This window comes from Malaclemys terrapin, chromosome 2 (genome assembly GCF_027887155.1).
Source record: "Malaclemys terrapin pileata isolate rMalTer1 chromosome 2, rMalTer1.hap1, whole genome shotgun sequence".
NCBI classification, from domain to species: domain Eukaryota; kingdom Metazoa; phylum Chordata; order Testudines; family Emydidae; genus Malaclemys; species Malaclemys terrapin.
The window spans coordinates 128,394,017-128,411,567 of NC_071506.1; the positions used below are offsets into that span (position 1 = coordinate 128,394,017).

Genomic DNA, 17,551 nt, shown 5'->3' on the forward strand with positions numbered 1-17,551 from the left:
GGCCGGCAGACGAGCATCCGGCGGCATTTTGGCAGCGACGCCTCTGGATGATGCTGCTTCTCGGCGGCATTTCGGCGTCAATGCCTATTGACTTTGCCGCTTGTCGGCAGTATTTCGGCGGATGCCTGTCCGCAGCCACGCTCCTCCATGGCTCGTCATCTGGCACCTGCCAGACGAAAAAGGTTGGGGACCACTGTCCTGGGGGTTAGGAGTAAGGAGGAGAATTTGGGGTTGGTGCCCTCTCCCTCGGTACAATTGAGAAGGGCACTGCCTTGTCCCTCCTTTGATTCCTGCTACTCAGCACAGAGTTCTTGTTTAGCTCATAGGCTCTTCTTAAGAGCCGTGCTCGGTTGTCACGTACCTGCTGTTCTTAAGTCTCCTTGCCATCTACGTTGCTTCACCTGGCCTGATCATGGGAATAGCATCTTTTGTTCTTTGGTCACACAGTTGTATAGTAAACAACATGCTCTATCTGTGTTGTCTGTCCGGTTTCCTCTGGACAGTGATTCCCATTTTCTTAAGCAGCTGCTGACACGCCACCAAAAAGCTGTTTGGGAGCAGAATCCTGCTGATGTAACACATCTTGGTGCGCACACACAACGCCTGCATTTCCAATGACGTACAATAACCTGAAACTAGCAGCAAATTTCTTCTGCTTCTCTTACAATGTGTCTGTGCAGCCCCTAACACAAGGGGGCCCCGATCGCAGCTGGGGCTGTTAGGCGCGACCATAATAGTTAAGGAAGAAGAGAATGCCTTGTCTTGCTTGGAGGGGAACACCCGGACCTTTCCTGCTGAGTTTGTATTCTGAGGCAGCCTGGCTAGAGAATTATTAGCTCACAGAAGTCTATAAAAGAAGATAAAGAAATAAATCCACACGGGAAAGTAGGCAGTCAGCCCAGGTCATCCAAGGCCTTGTCACTTTAATAATCCATATTAAACAGCTTCTTCAGTGGCGTCATGCCAGCCGGGGAGGGGCTGGGCAGGAAAATTCCCCCTTCGGTTTCGGGCAGGTGTGCTGCAGTCCTTCCCTCTGCTTGGTGCATCAGTGGAACTGGGGCATTGTGGGGAGGTGTAGCCTTGCTGTTAGCAGCGGGCACTGGAGGAGCGGCCTGGGCCTCGTGCTCCCAGGTGAGGAGCAGGCATATCTCCCATTGGCTCCAGGGGAAGTTCTGGGTGCTTTGGAAAACCCCTGCTGGTAAGGTGGGGCCTGGCATGTCTCTGGGCTGCACCTCTGGATCTGTCCCCACCTGGCTGCACAGCGTTATGCACATCTGTGTGGTCCCCAGGCTCCCTGCCTTGGCTGAGCAGAGTTCAGACACCTGGGCTGCTGGGGAAATCCGTTGTGGCCTCAGGCCTCCGGAGGCCAGTGGTTAGTGCTCTACGGGGAACAGGAAGCCAGTTGCTGGGTCACATGGACTGCGTGATCAAGGGATTCCACATTAAGGAGCACTAATTGCCATGCAACCACTTGATAGCAAATCAGCTGCTCTTCGCCCCGGCAACCGTCATGTACACAGTAACATTGGAGCAGTGGCATTTGCAGGCCCTTGGAATTCCACCATGGGTCTGGTCCGGCCCCAGAAGGCTTGTGGCGCCTGGGAGGGTATCCGTGGTGCCGCCCGTGTCCGTGACAGACAGGGCTGGGGTCCCAGTGCTGGCCAACGGGGTGCCCAGCCCTGGGAAGCTCTCAGCAGCTGTCTGAGACCTTGGCTGTAAGGAGCAGGCTGAAAGCAGCAGGCTAGCCTAGCATAGCTTGTCTTCTCCTTAGCCAGATGTCCGAAGGGCAGCAGAGAGGGGCAGAGGGAGCAGGAGCCCCCTGGCCGCAAGGAGGTTTCTAAGAACCCTGCAGGGGTAAAGCAAAAGGCGACTTCTCTCTTCCTTGGGACTCTGGCCTGGTGTTGCGGATTGTGGGGGAGTTAGGGCCCTGCACCCCTCTTCCCGAGATTCACTGCGACTCTCAACCAGCCAGTAAAGCAGAAGGTTTATTTAAGGACAGGAACACCGTCTCAAGCAGAGCGTGTAGGTACGACCAGACCCCCTCAATTAGGTCCCTCTGGGAGGTTCAGGGAGCTTAGACCCCAGCTTGGGGTTCCCTGCGTTGCACCACCCAGCCCCAACCGAAACTAAACTCCAAGCCCCTCCCGCTGCTCCTCTCCTTTGTCCAGTCTCCCGGGCAGAAGGTGTTAATTCTCCCCACCCCCGTTCCTGGCTCAGGTTACAGCTCAGGTAGCTTCCTTCAAGGGAAGTCCCACATCCCCACTGCAACCCCCCTGCAACATTCCCAGGTCAAATCTGCCCTGCTCCCTGCTCCGTCACATGCTCCCTGCTCCGTCACATCTCTCCCCCCTTTGAGACTGAACTGAGCGGGGTCACTCTGACCAGTGACCTGGGGAAGTTCAGGGCTCCCTCTCCGGGACAATGCGTCCGCTATCAGGTTGTCACGTCCCTTCACATGGACCACGTCCATGTCATAATCCTGCAGGAGCAGGCTCCATCTCAGGAGCTTGGCGTTGGCTCCTTTCATCTGGTGCAGCCAGGTCAGGGGAGAGTGGTCGGTGTGCACGGTGAAGTGACGCCCAAAGAGATATGGCTCTAGTTTCTTGAGGGCCCACACCATGGCCAGGCATTCCTTCTCGATGGCCGCGTAGTTCTGCTCCCGGGGTAGCAACTTCTTGCTCAGGTACACGATGGGGTGTCTCTCCCCCTTTTCGTCCTCCTGCATTAACACCGCCCCCAGTCCTGTGTCTGAGGCGTCGGTGAACACCATAAAGGGCTTGTCAAAGTCTGGGTTTGCCAGAACTGGGCCACTGACCAGAGCCTCCTTCAGCGCCCGGAGAGCCTCCTGGCACTCCTCGGTCCAGACCACTTTGTCTGGCTTCCCCTTCTTGCACAGCTCAGTGATGGGGGCGGCTATGGCGCTAAAGTGGGGCACGAACCTCCGATAGTACCCTGCCATCCCAATAAAGGCTTGGACCTGCTTTTTGGTTTGAGGAGCGGGCCAGTCTCTGATCACCTCCACTTTGGCTGGTTCCGGCTTTAGGCAGCCGCTTCCCACCCGGTGGCCTAGGTAGGATACCTCAGCCATCCCCACCTTGCACTTCTCCGGTTTTACGGTCAGCCCAGCCTTCTGGAGTCGGTCCAGCACTTGTCTAACCTGGGATATGTGGTCCTCCCAGGTCTGGCTAAAGACACAGATGTCATCGATATACGCCACGGCAAAACTCTCCATCCCCCTCAGTAGCTGATCCACCAGGCGCTGGAAGGTGGCCGGCGCTCCCTTGAGGCCGAAGGGTAGGGTCAGGAACTCATAGAGCCCCAGAGGGGTGACAAAGGCCGATTTCAGCCTGGCATCTGCATCCAGCGGCACTTGCCAATAGCCCTTTGTAAGATCCATGGTGGTAAGGTACCGAGCACCTCCCAGCTTGTCTAGGAGCTCGTCCGGCCTGGGCATGGGGTAGGCATCGGCTACAGTGATGGCATTGAGCTTCCGATAGTCCACACAGAACCGGATCGACCCGTCCTTTTTGGGGACCAGCACCACCGGTGAGGCCCAAGGGCTGGAAGACGGCTGGATCACCCCCAAAGCCAGCATGTTATTGACCTCTCTTTCCAGGTCCTGAGCAGTTTTCCCTGTGGCTCGGAAGGGGGAGCATTTTATAGGCAGGTGCGATCCTGTCTGCACCCGGTGGACAGTCAGATTAGTGCGTCCAGGCTGGTTGGAAAACAGCTGTTGGTACAGATGCAGCACCCCTCCGATCTCAGCTCGCTGGGCAGGGGTTAGCCGATCAGAGAGGGGAATTGCTTCCAGGGGGAAGCCAACTCTTGTCCCAGGGAATAGATCTACTAAAGGGTCATCTCCCTGCCCCTCCCACTGTCCACACACGGCCAACACCATATTCCCCCTGTCATAATATGGCTTCATCATATTCACATGGTACACCCGGTGGTGGTGTGCCCGGTTCGACAGCTCCACCACATAGTTTACCTCGTTTAGTTGCTTGACAACCTTGAAGGGCCCTTCCCAGGCGGCCTGGAGTTTGTTTTTCCTCACGGGGATGAGGACCATCACCTGATCCCCAGTGGCGAAGGCGCGGGCCCGTGCTGTGCGGTCATACCAGACCTTCTGCTTCCTCTGGGCTCTGGCCAGATTCTCCCTGGCCAGGCCCATGAGCTCGGCAAGTCGTTCCCGGAAGGTCAGGACATACTCCACCACCGACTCTCCGTCAGGAGTGGCCTTCCCCTCCCATTCGTCTCTCATCAGGTCCAGGGGCCCCCTTACCCGCCTTCCATATAGCAGTTCGAAAGGCGAAAACCCGGTAGACTCCTGGGGTACCTCCCTGTACGCAAACAGCAGGTGAGGTAAGTACTTGTCCCAGTCCTGCGGGTGCTGATTCATAAATGTTTTCAGCATCATTTTTAGCGTCCCATTGAACCTCTCCACCAGCCCGTTGGATTGGGGGTGATATGCTGAGGCCCAGTTGTGCCGGACCCCACATCTCTCCCACAAGCACCGGAGTAGGGCCGACATGAAGTTGGACCCTTGGTCCGTCAAGACTTCCTTGGGGAACCCCACTCGGCTGAAAATGGTCAGCAGCGCATCCGCCACAGTGTCTGCTTCAATGGACGATAAGGGCACTGCCTCGGGGTAGCGGGTGGCGAAATCTACCACCACCAGGATGTATTTCTTCCCAGACCGGGTCGTCTTGCTGAGAGGTCCCACTATGTCCATGGCCACCTTCTGGAAAGGCTCCTCTATGATGGGCAAAGGTCTCAATGCTGCCTTCCCCTTGTCCCGGGCCTTCCCCACCCTCTGGCAGGGGTCACAGGATCGGCAGTACTGCCGGACGTTGGTGAAGACCCCGGGCCAGTAGAAGTTCTGTAGCAGCCTCTGCCTGGTGCGCCGGATCCCCTGGTGCCCTGCGAGAGGGATGTCATGGGCCAGGTACAGTAGCTTGTGGCGAAACTTCTGGGGAACCACCAGCTGCCTCCTGATCCCCCACGACTCCACTTCCCCCGGGGGAGCCCACTCTCGGTACAGGAACCCCTTCTCCCACAGGAACCTCTCCTTGCATCCTCTCCTCATGGTCTGTACCACACTGAGGTCAGCCAGGCCCCTTAGCTTCCGCAGGGAGGGGTCCTTCTGCAACTCGGCCTGGAACTCGGCGGCTGGGGAAGGGATGGGGACCTGCTCCCTCTCGTCGGCTGGGTCGGAAGCCCCAGCCACCCCGCGGCCTGTCCTTGGGTGTTCCCTCCCCACCCGGGAAGGGTTCGGTGCCTCCGGTGGGACATCCTTCCCAAGGTCAGGGCATAGTGCCCCTCGCCGGCTCTGGCTACGGGTCACGACTAAGGCGGTCTGGGGGCTGCTTGGCCAGTCCTCTAGGTCCCCCCCCCATCAACACCTCAGTGGGCAAATGGTGGTGCACTCCCACGTCCTTGGGGCCCTCCTTGGCCCCCCATTTCAGGTGTACCCTCGCTACGGGAACCTTGAATGGGGTCCCGCCCACCCTGGTCAGGGTCAGGAAGGTGTTGGGCACCACCCGATCTGGGGCCACCACCTCGGGCCGGGCCAGTGTCACCTCTGCGCCCGTGTCCCAGTATCCATAAACTTTCTTCCCATCCACCTCCAGGGGAACAAGGCACTCGCTCCGCAGGGACAGCCCCGCGCCAACCCTGTAAACGGAGAACTTTGAATCCGGAGCATCTGGCCCCCCAGAGAAGCTGGCCGGGGGCCCTTCTCTCTCTTGAGCAGTTGATAAGCTGCCAGCCCCTCTTGCGTGGGAAGCCTGCCCCTCGTCCGTCTGGGCCTCTACCAAGTTAACCCGGTGCGGGTTCGGTCTGCTCAGTCTGTCTTTGAGCTTGGGGCACTGGGCCCGAACGTGGCCTCTTCGGCCGCAGTAATAGCAGCTCATGTCCCGTGGGTCCCCTTGAGCCGGTCGGTTGTCCCTGACGCTGGGCATTCCCCGTGGGAGGGGATTCCCCATATTCCCCCTTTGGGAGGTCCCAGGGTGACTCTCTCTCTGCATCGCGGCGGGCCTGTTCCTTTGGGGCTCCTCCCTGCCACCCCCTGACCGGCTCTTTACAAACTCATCAGCCAGCTGCCCGGCGTGTCGCAGGTTCTCTGGCTTTCTGTCCACCAACCACAGCCTCAGGTCGGATGGGCACCGCTCATACAGTTGCTCCAGTACCAGCAGTTTAATCAGGTCCTTCTTCGTCTGGGCCCCACCAGCCCACTTGCTGGCGTATCTTTCCATGCGGACGGCTAGTTGCAGATATGAGATCTCAGGGGTTTTATCTTGACTCCGGAACCTTTCCCGGTACATCTCAGGAGTCAGCCCAAACTCACGTAGCAGGGCCTTTTTGAATAGTTCGTAGTCCCCTTTCTCTGCCTCTCCCAGTTGGCGGTACAATGCCACGGCTTTGGGGTCCAGTAAGGGGGTAAGGACCCGGAGTCTGTCCGCGGGATCAACCCGGTGCAGCTCGCAGGCCGTCTCAAAGGCCTCCAGGAAGTCATCCATGTCCTCCCCCTCCTTGTATGGGGCCATGATGCACTTATCAAAGTTCCGTGCAGTCCTGGGTCCCCCCTCACTCACCGCAGCCGGGGGTTCGCTGCCCTTCAATCTCGCCAGTTCCAGGTCATGCTGACGCTGTCTCTCATTCTCCTGTCTCTGTCTCTCTTCATGCTGACGCTGTCTCTCATTCTCCTGTCTCTGTCTCTTTCTCCTCCCGTTCATGCTGTCTCTGTTGTTCACGATCCTCCAGCTCTCTCAGTTTTAGCTCTTTCTCCCATTCCAGCCAATTCCGCTCCACGGATGCCGAACGTCGCCGGGAGGATCCTCTGCTGGCCGGCGAGCTTCGCCGGGAGGGTCCCCTGCTGGCCGGGGGGGCCACGGCGCCTTCGGTATTTGCTGGGCTCCTCCCCACCCTTCCCCTAGGCATAGGAAGGAGGGGTCTCGGGAAGCCCTCAGCAGCCGGCTGACCACTCCCAGCTGGGACAGACACTGGTGCCTGCGCTGCATTTGCCAGGCTGCTTCCCTGAGACACAGGGATCAGTTCATTCGCGCGATCTTCCGCCTCTAGCTGGGCAATGAGCTGTTCTTTGGTGAGCCTCCCAATGCGCAGCCGCCTCTGCTTGCACAGCTCCACCAGGTCGCTCTTAAGCCGCTTGGCATACATCTTCCTGCTGGCCACTCACCGGCCTGTGTGCTCACAGCTCCCCACAGTTCCCAGGGGGCCCCCTAGTGTGCCAGCCCTTCTCGAGGTCACCACCTCTCTGCCAGGGTCGAGCTGCAGACTCCTCCGCCCCTGGGACCACTCGCTGCGATCCCCCCCGGGGGACCCTGTTACTGCAAAAGTCCTTCTCGCTGGTCACACACTCCCAGGGGTAATAACCGTCTCTCTCCCACTCTTCAGCAGGCCTGGTCCCCGTCAATCCCCCTTCGTTTTACTGCTCCCCAGTCACTTACTGCAGGAAGCGCCGTCCACGGGGTGCAGTAGATCCCGCCGCTGCCACCAGTTGTTGCGGATTGTGGGGGAGTTAGGGCCCTGCACCCCTCTTCCCGAGATTCACTGCGACTCTCAACCAGCCAGTAAAGCAGAAGGTTTATTTAAGGACAGGAACACCGTCTCAAGCAGAGCGTGTAGGTACGACCAGACCCCCTCAATTAGGTCCCTCTGGGAGGTTCAGGGAGCTTAGACCCCAGCTTGGGGTTCCCTGCGTTGCACCACCCAGCCCCAACCGAAACTAAACTCCAAGCCCCTCCCGCTGCTCCTCTCCTTTGTCCAGTCTCCCGGGCAGAAGGTGTTAATTCTCCCCACACCCCCCCCCCCGTTCCTGGCTCAGGTTACAGCTCAGGTAGCTTCCTTCAAGGGAAGTCCCACATCCCCACTGCAACCCCCCTGCAACATTCCCAGGTCAAATCTGCCCTGCTCCCTGCTCCGTCACATGCTCCCTGCTCCGTCACACCTGGATAGCTGAACCCCCCCCTTGTCTGAGTTTTAGCAGCAGCCTAATAACTGGCGGTGCTGGCAAATGCTAGCGCAGGGCCATTGCTAACAGCGTCCTGTGTCCTTGCAGCACATCTCCCCCCCATCCCTCCCCCCCCCCCGGCTTTGCACAGCATGGTTGCAATTCAAAGAGCCGATGGCTGGGTGTAGGATCCAGCTCCTTGGACCACCGTAGGGCAGCTGTTTGTACCAGCTGGGGACAGAGCATGTGAGGGCTCCTGCAAAAAGCCCCCATGTTCCCTGTCGCGCTTTCTCCACGTGCAGGACTTACTAGGCCTTCCCCCGGGGAGGCTGGTACCAACAACAAGTCCCAGCGGGAAGCTCTTCTTTGCCGAAATGAGGCAGCTGGCCAAGCTGGTGCCAGGTCTGTGCTGGTGAGGGTCATGGAAGCTGAACTGGATCTGGTCTGCTAGTGGCTCCCCTGGGGCCCCCGCTCCATCTGGTTGCCACCAGAAGGGTGCAGGTGGCATTAGCACTAAGTGACGCTGTCCTTTTTAAGTAGAACTGAGGGGAGATGCAGTGTCCTGCTGCTGAGAGTGAGACCTGTGCCCAGGGTGGCTGGCCCCCTGCAGCATGAACTGAGGTGTGAAGTCTCTGCCCTGGCACTAGGCTCCCAGCTGCACTTGCAGAGCCAGTCTCCCCGGGCCAGAATGCTCTGCCTGCATGTGTGCTGCAGCAGGGAGGAGACCCGCCTTGGAGCACGCTGATGTGGCGCACTCAGAAGGGCTCCTCGGGGAAGCCCTTGATCAAGCCAACAAGGATGTTACTGATCTGAAAGCGGCTTCTCCTGCTCATGGGAGAGTTCCGGCCCGGCTAGTCACAGTTGTCCTTGGAATGCAGCTGCCTGGGAATCTGTCTCCAGCTGACACCCCCACCCCCAGTGCTAAACACTCAACAGAAGCCACCTGCAGGCTCCTTGCCCCTTCCAAATTTAGAGACCATCCTCCTGGCAGCCAGCACCCGACTGCTGATCCCAGAAGCAGAGCATGAGTGAGCATCTCCAGCCAGACAGCAAGCGGGGCCTTGTCCCTCCTCTCCATCCCTGACCCTCGGTGCCCAGGATGGGACCAGGACTCTTGCAAACCATCCGTATCCTGCATGCTGCTCACCACCTGTTGCAGAGCATGGCACGGTGCCCTGGCGTGGGGTCAGCTCCATGGGACCAGCTGGGATCGCTTTTCCGGAGGCTGTAGAAAGAGGCTTTAGGAATAATGGGTCGGATGACTGCCCAGGAAAGGCTGGGGGTATTTGTTGGTTTTGGTTTGGTTGGTTCAGCGAAGCTACTTTGTTCCACTAAATAGGGACAGGAACAGCAAAGTCCTGCTCCAGTGTCCCCCTCTGGCACTCTGCGCTATCCCTGTTGCCCTGGTTTGCTGCCTGGCTGTCTCTTGGTTTACCTCCGCTAATAACTAAGCTGCTGTGTGTATCCATGAGGGGAATAATGTCCCGATAAGCTGCATTAAAAGCTGAGTGAGATAAAACTGCCCCTAGCAGCTGCCCTGCACTTCCAATCACAGATGGCTTTGCTCCTTTTTGATTTGGTGGAAAACTGATGAGTTCCCTCAATATCCCAGGGCTCAAGGATGAACTCTTCAGCACACTGCAAATGCTAACTGGGAAGCTGTGGAGTCCACTGTTTTCCCCAGCTCCTGAAACCACATCTCTGGAGCAGAGAGATAGGGACTCTTTTTTCCAGACAGTGTGTCTACCAGGTACAGCCCTATTGGCTGGGAACGGAGAGAGGTGAATTAGCATAGCGGCAGAAGCTGGTGTAATTCCTGTATCATATTTACTGCCGGGCCTGGGACTGCTCTGCTGCCCAGTTCCAGCTCTCTGACGTTTGGCCTATTCATGCATGAGGAAGTGAATTGATTATAGCAGGAAGTTCTGCCGGACCAACTCCCTAGAGGACTTGGTGAAACATGGGCCCTCAGGGGCCTTTGGCCAGGAGTCTGCAGACAGGACCCCGGGATTCTGTCAAGCAGCATTGTAGCGGGGTCCTGGCTTCCTGTTGGCTCAGCTTGACGTAACGGGACCTTTAGATGGCAGCTGGTCAACGGTGGCGATTGTTATTGGCTGACCCCCAGCCCTGAGCAACCGGAATGAATGCTGATGTCAGATCCCCACTGGGATTACTTCATAAGTGACGGGCATGTGTGCGTGCCTATGGAAAGAAAGAGTCCCTAGAAACCCTTCAGTGACCCTGAAGGCTCCCCAAAGCTCATTCCCTTCCCCGCTTCTCGGAGTTTGCCTTGGTTCCCGGTTTTTGTCGGTTGTAACCACGAACTAGCTTGTGAGCAGAGTGGGGGCAGGGAATCTTTTGCAAAATTTCTGGAAAACTTGCAGGGTTGTTGGTTTTTTGGTTGAAAATTTTCCATGTTTCCCCAGCTCTGTTCCTGGGGCGGCGGGGGGGGGGGGTAGGTAGAGGGGGTTGGATGGGAGCTGTCCTCTCCTAGCTGTGCGTGGCCCAGGTGTGAAGTGAGCGTGGAGGGATGGGTTCTTGGTCTAGTCCTTCCTGTTGATGTCACAGCTGGCATTGACCCACCCCTGGTTTGCAGACTCAGTCCTTGGCCTTGCCACTGACTGGGCCATGGTGTTTGAGCCCCCTTGGAGCTGTCGAGGGCAGGATGAAGCCTGCTGGTGGGGCAGGGCCATGCCATACCTGTACAAAGGACCACCTCCTCCCAAAGGCCACATGCCAGCTGGCGCTCTAGGCATTGGATGTGCCAGCCCTGTGCAGGGCAGAGTGGGAGAGCAAGCCCTTTCTGGGTAGTGGTATGCAATACCCTTCAGGTCACCAGTCCCTGATGCTCTCAGGCTCCGAAGGCAAGTTCCAAGGTACCTGCTCTGTGTCTGCAGCCAGTAGTTGGGCCTGGGAGCCATCGGGCGATAGCATTGGAGTCTCACAGGCACAGCTCTGCGGGTGGCTGCTCTGTCTGGAGCGGGTGTCTCAGGCCAGGATCCTGCAAGGAGCACTGCGGGTTGGTAACTCCCAACAGCTGCTCCTTGCTCGCTCTCCCTGGGGGCAGGGGTGAAGCCGGGCTCGGCTGCCCTCCTGAGAAGGGGCACCCAGCAGGCCCATCCTCATGGCTGTGCTGCTGGTGGGAGCGGAGGAGGATGCAATATCATGGGCGCAGTAGGAGCAAAGTGAGGTGGGGCCGCTGGGTGCTCCTTGTCCGCTGCTGCGCGGCTCTGCTCTCCAGCCTTTGTACATGTCGGAGAGCCAGGCGTGGAGTGAGCAGGACGCCCACGCATGCTGTGGCTGCCCTATGGCTGGGCAGCTACCCCGGGAAAGCCCTGGAGCTGATGGTAAGATGCCTGGGTGGGTTAAACCCACCTGCTGCAGGTGCCTGCCCCGGCCAGCTCGTCTGTGCTGTTCTGCAGCCCTGGCCTCCCTTCCTCTTGGACCCAGCCCGGGTGTGTCAGGGGTGGGAGGCCCAGGCTGGTGCCGCAGGCTGCGGTGGCACTGCCACCCGCTGACTTCTTTGGGATGAAGCAGCCTGGTGTGTGCAAGACCTGGGCCTGCTGCCGTAACTGTGGGAACCCCATGACAGGATGGGACTGGGCCACTGCCCGGGGCACGCCGTCCAGTCACTCCATAACGAACAAATCCAAAATGCTGCTTCTCCCTGTCGAGAGGGCCCCATGATGGATGTGGGTGCACTCTGCTGGGGCCTGGTGGGTGTTGCATCAGGCTGGGAGCATCTCTTAGGAATGTCTCTGCAGGATTCTCCCCGCTCCCCCACTTGGGGTGATCCCGCAGCGTTCCCTGCGGTGTCCCCTCCCCCCCCACTCCCCCTCCCTTCTGTTATTTTAAATGCCAGGAATTCCCAACAACAGATGTTGCAGTGCCACTGCCTTGACACTGTAAGAAGGGATCTCCCAGCACTTTACACTCCCTGGATGGATCGTTTGTTCATGTCGCTCCCTGGCAGGTTGAGAGCTCTGCTCTGGATCTTGGAGACTTACTATTTATTTGCACCAGGGAGTCTCTGTCCTACTGTGCTAGGGGCTGTACATTCGTAGAATGAAAAGACCACCACTCCCCACTGAATATACTCCCAGGGTCCCTGTACTCCTCTCCAGAGCCACTGCTTGACCTGCAGGACTTGGACAGAGAGGGGATGCCAGAGGGGTGAGGAACACATGGCTTGTGGCGAACAGGCAGCTGCCAGGGAGGCTGGGCAGGTTGTCTGTCCCTTGGGGAAGCACGCCAGGCCATGAGCTCATTCCTTCAGAGTCAGGCCTGCATCCTCTGCGCGCAGATGAGGGCAGATAGCAGCCAGCAAGTCCCAGCCGGCAGGGAATGGTGTGTGGAACAATAAACCAGCCTGAGCGATAAGGAAACCAGATGGTTATTAGCAAGCTAGTGCGGCATTGTTCTTGGAGGAAACGCAAACCCCCTCTAGCTTCTAGGCTCAGCTCCTGTGGAGAAAACCCATGTTGCAGCCTGCCTGCCAGGTCGCCGCCGTCAGAACTGGCAGCGGGGCTGCCCCTCTCCTGCCCAGACCTGCAGTCAGGGTACGGTTTGCACTGTGATATTAGTGCTGCTGGAAGGGGAAGAGCCAAACATGCGTGTGTTACCGTGCTGCCGCTAGCTATGGGGGGAAAGCAAGTCGCTGGTCGGTGCATTCAGACACAGCAGAGAGGGACAGCTCGTTCAGTCGCTGGAGGCCAGGCTGTGCAGAACTCGGCCGGCTGGGGGACTTGGCTCCTCTGCAACGGGGCTGCTGGGCGCTTGGAAACCGGGGCTCTTTCCTGCTGAGCCCCTGGGAGAGGTGCTGCGCTCCCCACGATGCTCAGCCGCTCCTGGGTGCACTCAGCACCATGCACGAATTGACCCTGGCGGGGCTGGTGTCAGGGCTGGGAGCCGGGAGCGCAACCGCTTGTGCGTGAACACACAGAAGTGTGGCCCTTCCCCGCCTATAGCACGGGGTGACAGTAGCTGCCTGCCTGGGTTGGGCGGGGAATAACCTGTTAACAGCTTACCAAGCACCCCAAGGCCAGGCCATGCACAGGAGTGGGCGCGTCTCCTATTGACTGGCATGGGCCCTGGGAGCTGCTCCTTGCAGGGCCCCGCCAGGTTCTCCCCTGTGCCTGGGAGCAGGAAGCTCCTCTCCACGTCGAAGGCCTGCCCCAAAGCCCCATAGAAGTCACGGGGAATCTCTTTCCCTTCGGCTTTGGATCATCCCCGTTCTGCAGTGTGAAAAGGAGGCCATGCGCTCCGTGATTCTGTGTCACCCCTGCCTTGCCCTGGGTGCCTGGTGTGAGCTGGGCCTTTTGGAGTAAAGTTGATCCCGTTCTCCCAAATTCTGATGCTCCAGCAATGGCGGGGAGTGAGGGGGAGGTGGGGAGGGAAAACCGCAGATCTAACGGGGGGAAAAGTCCTGTAGAAACTGCTGAGAAGGGGCATCATCTGCACTCTCTCATTCTCCCCTGGTGTCTGAAGCTGGGTTCAGGGCCCAGTTCTGAGCCTCACCTTGGCCAAGTCCCTTCCCCTCTCTGCACCTCAGTTTCCCCTGGGGAGGAGTATTCTCCCCCACATCTCCAGTGGGGTTGTGAGGACTGGTTTAAAGATGCATTGAGGTCCTTGGCTGGCGGGTGAAGTATCACTGTCCTGATGCCATGAGCGCTGTTCCTCCTGCGTGAGCACTCGGGGTCTGTCCCTCCCTTCAGTGTCCAGGCTCTAATGACAACGGTGGTTGTCTCCGGATTAATTTCTCCTTCCCCTGCCCCCTTCTCTGTCCCTTGCAGGAGGTGGAGGGAAGCGGAAAGGGAGGAGTAAGAAATGGAAAGAGATCCTCAGATTCCCACACATCAGCCAGTGTGACGACCTACGGAAAGGCCTGGGTAAGCCGCGAGCCCCAGCCCGGCTGCTCCCCGGAGACAAGCCTCGTGCAGGGGTGTGCAGGGGTTGTGTTGCAAGAACTGGCAAAACCTGCTTGCTGCAGAGCCTGGGTGCCTGCTGCGAACGAGCAGGTACAAGCCGGCGGGGAAGGAGGGGAGCGTGCGGGGAGAGCAGGCTGGCACACCGAGCTGCGCTCAGCAGAGAGGCCGAGAGAACCAGTGTGGCGCGGTAATGGGTACCGAGAGCAATGGGAAATGCCAGGGGCCTATGGGGAGCTCCATGCTACGGCTCTTGCGCTTGACAACAAAGCCTGTGATCGTTTCCTGCCAGCGCAGAGGAGAGATGCTTATCTGGAGCCTGAGGAGGGTGGGGCAGAGAGGCAGGAAGAGGGTCAAGGCCAGGGCTGTTAACTATTGCTGGAGAGAGGGTGTGCTCCATGCATACAGCTGGGGGGACCTGCGCCCCTGCGAGCAGCCAGGCACTACCCCCATACACCCGCCCTCGCCCGGGTGAGGGGGGGGGCGCGTGTGTGACAGAAGTGTGGGTGGAAGGAAAGTGGCACCTCCCGCGGGGCAGGCCCGGGGGGCTTCGTGTCTGGAGACACAGCTGCAGCACTCCCTGACTCTGCGTCGCCCCCACCTTGTCCCAGACCCGGCTCTCCACTAGGGCACCCTGGTGCACAGATGTCCCTGACCAGTGTCTGTGACTAACCTGGCCCTTCCCTGGCAGGGGTTGGGGCACCCTCTGCCAGCCACATGCATGGGCTTAGGGGGAACTGCACTTGGGCACAGGGAGTCAACCCCCTGGGTACAGCCAGCCTCAGCGGGGTGTCACCTCCCTAGAACTCCCTTCCTGCATCTGCAGCAGGGGGTAGGCCTTTCCCTCGGGTCTCCCGTGTGACTCTAGGTCTTGGGAAACCATTAGCTGCACAGTGCTCATCCAGCCACTCACGGCGGCCGCAGGCGGGCAGGCGTCAGCGTAACGGCGTACAAGGTACAGTGCCATATACTAGGGCACCGTATCTGCCCAGAGAGACGTGTCCCCTGCACCAAGGAGCTAGCACCCCCGGAGCACCTGAGAGACCTGAGCAGGGCGGCTCAGGAGGGGCTGTGGTGTGGCTCTTGCTGTGGAGGGCGAATGGTTGGTGCGAGAAGGGGTATGTTCTGGGGAGGAGGGGGGCGTGCTCCAGGACCAGGGTGACAGAAGCTTCACGGCCATGAAAAACATGTCACGGACAGTGAAATCTGGTCTTTTGTGTGCTTTTCTACAGATTTCATAGGGGAGACCAGTGTTTCTCACATTGAGGGTCCTGACCCAAAAGGGAGTTTCAGGGGGGTCACCAGGTTATTTTAGGGGGTCGCAGTTTGCCACCTTTACTTCTGCGCTGCCTCAGAGCAGGGCTGCTGGAGAGCGGTGGCTGTTGGCCAGGCGCCAGCAGCAGCACAGAAGTAAGGGTAGCAGTACTGTGGACCCCCCCCCCCCCAATAGCCTTGTGACCTTTTTGGGTCAGGACTCCTACAATTACAACACCCTGAAATTTCAGATTTAAATAGCTGAAATCATGAAATTAACGATTTTTAAATTCCTATGACTATGAAATTGCCCAAAATGGATGGTGAATTTGGTAGGGCCCTAAGTGGGAGGGAGCAGGGCTGCACGGGAGGGTAGGAGCGAGGGCCGTATGCAGGGCCTCGGGAGGGACAATGAGCAGGGGGGGTGTTCAGGGCTGGGGATGATGGAGTCCCAAAGGCTTGATGCCCACAGCCGGGCTGCAGCTTTCTCGGGAGAGTCGGCCCGGTGCATGCCAAGAGCTGCCCAGAGCCTGACTCTCGATGCTCCGCTGGGAGGGTGGAGCGCTGGAGGGGCCAGGGGAGAACGTGCAGGTTGGAGCTGGGAAGCAGAAGCTTGTCCCCTGTTTGCTGCAGAAGGAATCCTTCTTCTCCCCTTCGGTTTTTTGCAAACGTGCAATCTGCAGGTAATCCTGCATGCCTGGTATCACCCCCCGCACACCCCACCGCCATCGCACGTCCCCACGTCCCCGACATCAGCTCCCCCCGTCCCCGCACACTCCCCTGCCATCGCACAGCCCCGTGTTTCTGGCATCGCCCCACCGCCATTGCATGGCCCCGTATTCCCGGCATCACCTCGCCTCACCCCACCCCGCACACTCCCCTACTGTCACACGGCCCTGTGTGTCTGGCATCGGTTCCCCCTGCACACTCCCCTGCTGGCCCGTCACATGGCCCTGTGTGCCGGCATCGCCTCCCCCCATATGCCCAACCGCCATCGCACGGCCCTGTGTCTCTGGCATCGCCCCACCCCGCACAGCCCCGGGGTTCAAACCTGCTGGTAGTCCAAGGGGGTAGCAGGGCGATAAGCCCTTGATGGAAGGGCTGTGTCTCTTTGTCTCTGGGAGGGGCCTGTCCTGGCTGCCGGCTCTGAGTCAGCTCCATTCTGGAGCCATTTGCTCCAAGGAATGCGCAGCCTTGCTGTGCCAGTGAATCTTCCCTTCCTGGCCCGCCCCCCAATTGCAAGCCCAGCCTTGTGGTTAGTGCCCTGGGAACTGAGTGCTGGGATGCCTGGGTTCTGTCCCCAGCGCTGGAAGAGGAGCTGGGTCTAATGGTTAGAACGGGGGGTGGGGCGTTTCTCTCACTCCATTAGCAACCTCTGGGTCCCCAGCGAAACCTCATGGTCCGCAGTATTCAAGGCAGTCGATGGGATGTAATACAGTCAGGGCAGACCTGGTCCTCATCGCTGGCTGGGATGATCTGCGCACAGCACCAGTGCCCTTTCTGCCCCCTAGCTCAGGGCTGAATGGTGACTGGGCAGGGCTTGGGAAGCCTGGCCCCAGCTTCTCTGAGACCTTTCCCCAATGCAGAAAGAGTCACTGGAGGAGGTAGCTGGTGAGTGTCCACATCGGGGGGTGGGGTGGGCGAGAGCACTGTCCCTTGCTCAGGCCAGGCCCTCCATTAATGGGGATTTGATGGGGGGGGGGGAATGACATCAGCAGTCCCCGCTTGGTGCTTTCCTGGCTCCCCCAGAAGCTGGACTGAGCCCAAGAGGAGAAAACTAGCCCCGGCCCCCTCCAACCTCTGGAAGGCACTTCACGTCTTGCAGCGCTGCTGAAAGCCCAGGTGCATCTGCTGCTGCCTCTGTGAGGGTGAGTGTAGGAGCCATTGTCCCCTGAGCACCCAGTGGAGTTTGGTGGAACTAAGGTTCTTGGGGAAGCCCGCACTGAGCAGGCTCTGGGTGGGAGGGTGCTGGGGCAGGCGCTCTCAGAATCCAAGATAAGTGTGTCCTTCTCCCATGCTCCCTCGGAGATGTCAGTGACTCTTCCCCTAATGCATGCTTGGCTGTTCCTTCCACTGGGACTCGGGATGCAACACCAAGGAGCGGGTGTGTTTATATGGCCTGGGAATGTGGTTAGGCAGAGGCCAGGGGGGCGGTTTCCAGCTCAGAGGAAGGAGAGTAGCGTCAGGAAAGACATTTGCAATGTTTTAGTCTTGCTAGAACTCACAACTTGCAGCTGCTGGGGGCTTTGGCCTGGAATTTGTTCTGTGCAGCTGGACCCAGCATGGAGCTGGGCCCCTGTCACGCTATGCAGGAGAGATGCATGAGAACCCTCTGCCCTGGGGAGTCTCATGCATTCTCTGGAGAGAGTTGCAGCAAGGCCTGGCCTAGCGTCCAGATGCTCCC

At 59.0% G+C, this 17,551-nt stretch overlaps 1 protein-coding gene across 1 annotated transcript in view; it reads left to right on the forward strand.

Moving 5' to 3' along the window:
- LOC128831507 (G protein-coupled receptor kinase 5-like) overlaps positions 1-17,551 on the forward strand; it is a 70,850-nt gene that overhangs the window by 32,115 nt on the left and 21,184 nt on the right. Inside the window, exon 2 of the mRNA XM_054017980.1 lies at positions 13,762-13,857. Within this exon, the coding sequence (XP_053873955.1) occupies positions 13,762-13,857 (96 nt within the window). The remainder of the gene's footprint in view (positions 1-13,761; positions 13,858-17,551) is intronic.